Source organism: Wolffia australiana, chromosome 4 (assembly GCF_029677425.1).
Source record: "Wolffia australiana isolate 7733 chromosome 4, ASM2967742v1".
Taxonomy (NCBI): Eukaryota; Viridiplantae; Streptophyta; class Magnoliopsida; order Alismatales; family Araceae; genus Wolffia; species Wolffia australiana.
This window is the reverse complement of record NC_135838.1, coordinates 6097378-6100895: the sequence shown is the minus strand read 5'-3', so window position 1 is coordinate 6100895 and position 3518 is coordinate 6097378. Positions and strand designations below refer to the sequence as shown.

General features: G+C 43.8%; 1 protein-coding gene across 1 annotated transcript; it reads right to left on the bottom strand.

Moving 5' to 3' along the window:
• Positions 1-348: 348 nt before the first annotated feature.
• On the bottom strand, positions 349-3270 carry LOC144701722 (RING/U-box superfamily protein). The gene is made up of 5 exons (XM_078573465.1): positions 2976-3270; positions 2096-2274; positions 1231-1314; positions 952-1113; positions 349-681 (listed from the first exon to the last, which is right to left on the bottom strand). The coding sequence occupies exons 1-5, from the start codon at positions 3205-3207 to the stop codon at positions 544-546; spliced, it is 795 nt and encodes a 264-aa protein (XP_078429591.1). The 5' UTR covers positions 3208-3270; the 3' UTR covers positions 349-543.
• Positions 3271-3518: the final 248 nt, after the last annotated feature.

Here is a 3518-nt window from a genome sequence, read left to right as displayed (position 1 = left end):
ATCCGAACAGATGCTCAGATCGGGTTCGGATCGGATTTGAACGGGGCAGATCGGTGTTCAGATTCGATCGTTCGAATGCCCGATCAGATCGAACATTTGAACGATCTGTCCGAATCCCCGAAGCCTACTCTCTCCTTATTGTCATCGCTCTCTCTCTTACTCTCTCTCTCTTCTCCCGTTCTCTCCTTACTCTCCTGTCTCTCTCTCTCTTCTCCTCCCACTCTCTTCTCTTCTCTCTCTCTTCTCCTCCCACTCTCTTTTCTCTCCTTTGTCTCCTCTCTTTCTCCTCCCTCTCTCTCTCAATCTCTCTCCTTCCAAGCGACCATACTCTTGCAGACAAGTACAACAGACAACGAAGGCTGGGCCCGGTAATTGCACAAGTCCGTTGAGCTTGCCAAGCTATATACATCACGGTATATACACCACAACCGGAAAGATGACATTTTCAGGTGGTTTTGCGGGGTGAATCTCTCGGGCCACCAGAAAAAGAAAAAAAAACAAAAAAAAAGTTCAAAAAGAAAAAGAAAAAAAAGTTGTATTAAATCAGGTGCTCTGTTGCTGGAGAGTTTGCCGACAGACCGGGCAGGAGGGCTGCTTGATGAGCCATTTGTCTACGCAGTCCAAGTGGAAAGTGTGAGAGCAGTTGGGGAGGCTCCTCACTGTGTCCCCCACTTGTATTTCCTGAGAGCAAAAGCGGCTCAGCCGTTGAGAGATTTCTCAACAATAAATGTTTTTCTTTTATTTCCATTAAATGCCACTTAATTCTCACTGGAAAAAAAAAGGAGTGAATAGGGGGAGGCCGGTAAAGAAAGCGGCTCCTGCTGTAAAGGCCTCTTTAAAACAGAAATTGAAGAGACCGGATCGGCATTTAAGAGAATTTTGTTAATTCTTTTTTTTTTGAGGAAAAAGTAGTTAAGCGTTAATTAATTCTGAGAAGAGTGAGAAAGTCACCTGAAGGCAGATGGTGCAGACAGAGTTCCCGCCAAGGCCGGTGGGGGCTGGCTGGATGACGTGGAAGGGAAGTTTCTTCAGAGATGCGGTGGAGAGACCCCTTGGAGAGATTTGCCCGAAAATATCATAATTTTCGTCGTGTCTCACGTCATTTATGCTAATCTGGGGAGAAGATTGCAATAATTAATGAAGAAGGAATGTCACACGAAAGAAATTAATAGATGGGTTTTTCTGTTATTTAGCGAGAGCCGTTCATCTAATCTGGAGAGCTGGGCTGACCTGCCAACGGTAAGAAGTGAACATCGCAGGAGAAAATTGGTCCCGCACAAGCCGGCCATGAATGAGTTCCACGATGAAATCCGCCTGAGAAAGAAAGATTGTGCGTCTCAATCCATTAAATTGGCCAAAAAAATTTCCTAATTTTTTTTTCTTGAAAATCAGATGATGGAAACCTCAGTTGTAATCAAGAGGACGACGAGAAATTCGCCACCGTCAATGTCACTCTTACATAAGGTCATCGTCATCCCTAAATTTATCATCATCATAATTGTCATCCATGGAATGATTAGACCAATGATGACATTTTGCCAGCAGCTTGATGAAGAGGGCAGCTATTAGTTTTGGAAACCGGTCAACAATGACGATGAAGAAGCGTCAACACCCACTTTTCCACCTCCATTGCAGAAACCAAACTAGGGAAGACAAATTCTTCATGATCATCGTCATACATGGATGGCTCCGATGGATATGTCAAAATTGCCATCGACCGATGGATGGAGGAAGATGACAAGTTTTGGAAATCGGATGTCGATGACCACGTCAAAACATCATCGTCATCATCATCATCATCATCCAATCATCATCTCCACCTTAGACGCCAAACTTGGGTTCGTGGGCGATAGTGAATTCATATTCATCACTGTCATAGTGAGCCATGTTCGACATCATTGAAGCCTAGCCCTGATCTGGGTGTTTAACTTCAGACCACCATTTTGGTAACTCGTAAAATAAAAAGAACTGAACATATCCTGAATACGGACATGAGCAGTAAATTAAGGCTATGACCTACACCCAAAACATAATCAAATATAGGTATCACAGTAAATTATTAATAGAGTATTCTTTACTTAGATTTTTGGCTCACCATAGAGGAAGGGCTCCGCAATCCCATTAGATCAGTAGACCAGTAAGATCCAGAAGCTTTTAAAACTTCAACAGAGAGAACAGCTCCTGCAACAGCCCCAAGGCCAGCTCCCCGTAGAAAGCCACTCTCAGTAGCTCGGCCGGCCAATGCACCAGAGACTGCTCCAGAGACCGCACCAGCTGCATAAGAAGAGAGAGAAAAAACCCACGTAAATAAGTCCACTCCAACAAAAAAGAAAAAAATTAAAAACAAATAAGTGTAATCCATCCCAGGTCTAAACAAGTTCAGTATCATCCAGGTTTTAGCTTGAAGCAGAAACAGACCGTTGATCTTGCTCTAGAAACAGAGGATTAGCAAATCAAGTGAGAAAAAAAATTACCAGAAAAACTTCAAATTTAAGCTTTCTGAGATGGGTTCCCCGCTAAATTAGCATTATCTACCCGGCTAAAAAAAATTTCAAAAAAAAAAAAATCTACCCGGTTAAAAACAGACGATAATCCAAGAAAATCTCCAGACAGCGGATTATCTCCCTAATGCTCCCAGTCCTCTCAGATTCTCATAGCCTAAACTTTTTTCTATAACGAATATGAAATTTGAGACATGAGAGCCTCGGCGTTTCTGATTCCATGAAATCGCCACCGTGGAATTCAGCTCGTCTTCTTGCGATCAACCATGATTTAAAGTGGATATACCCCCCAGTACCTCAATTTAATCATCCAATCGACATCAGTAACAAGAGCACGCGAACAACCGGAGGCAATCGATAAATTCACAGGTTTTCACCATAACCAAAGGATCATAAAAAATAAACTTCCTCCCATAGAAGAACATCACAATAAGAAATCCAAAACCACAAATAATTCCCCCAATTATCACTCACCGAAGGCAAATACACCAGTGAGCGCTCCGGAGACCGCGCCGGTAATCAACCTGGGAATTATCTGCAACATTCCGCCACCGCCAATTCCGTCCCCCAATCTCGATCCTGCCATCGCCAAATCTGCTTCCCCCACAGACAAACCTTGATTCGATCTCTCCTCGCCAATCCGGCGACCGATCGACGACGACGAGTCGCTGTTGCAGCAGAGCATCGTCCTGCCTCTTCCCTCCATTCCCGGACAACTCACCACGTCCGATCGAAGAAATTCAAATCCGAGAGTAATGCCCACGCCTCGTACCCCCCTCCCTCTATTTATATACCATTTTCTCCTTCAATAACACAATAAAAATAATCCACATCCGCGTGTCCCCCGGAGCCGGTCACCGGCCCCCGACGGTGACCGCACGAAGCCCCAGCCCCCCTAGTCCATTCTTTTTCTGCCATTTTATACATCACTCTGAAAATGATCCAAGATGGATAAAAAATTTAATCTCCACTCAAATACCTTTTAGAATATTTTGGAGATACTAATGACAATTCTTC

Coding starts and splice junctions, on each gene's coding strand:
- LOC144701722 (XM_078573465.1), bottom strand. CDS start 3,207: ATGGAGGGAAGAGGCAGGACGATGCTCTGCTGCAACAGCGACTCGTCG. Junction 2,275..2,975: donor CACTGGTGTATTTGCCTTCG/GTGAGTGATAAT, acceptor CTTCTTATGCAG/CTGGTGCGGTCTCTGGAGCA. Junction 682..951: donor TCTGCACCATCTGCCTTCAG/GTGACTTTCTCA, acceptor TTTTGCTCTCAG/GAAATACAAGTGGGGGACAC.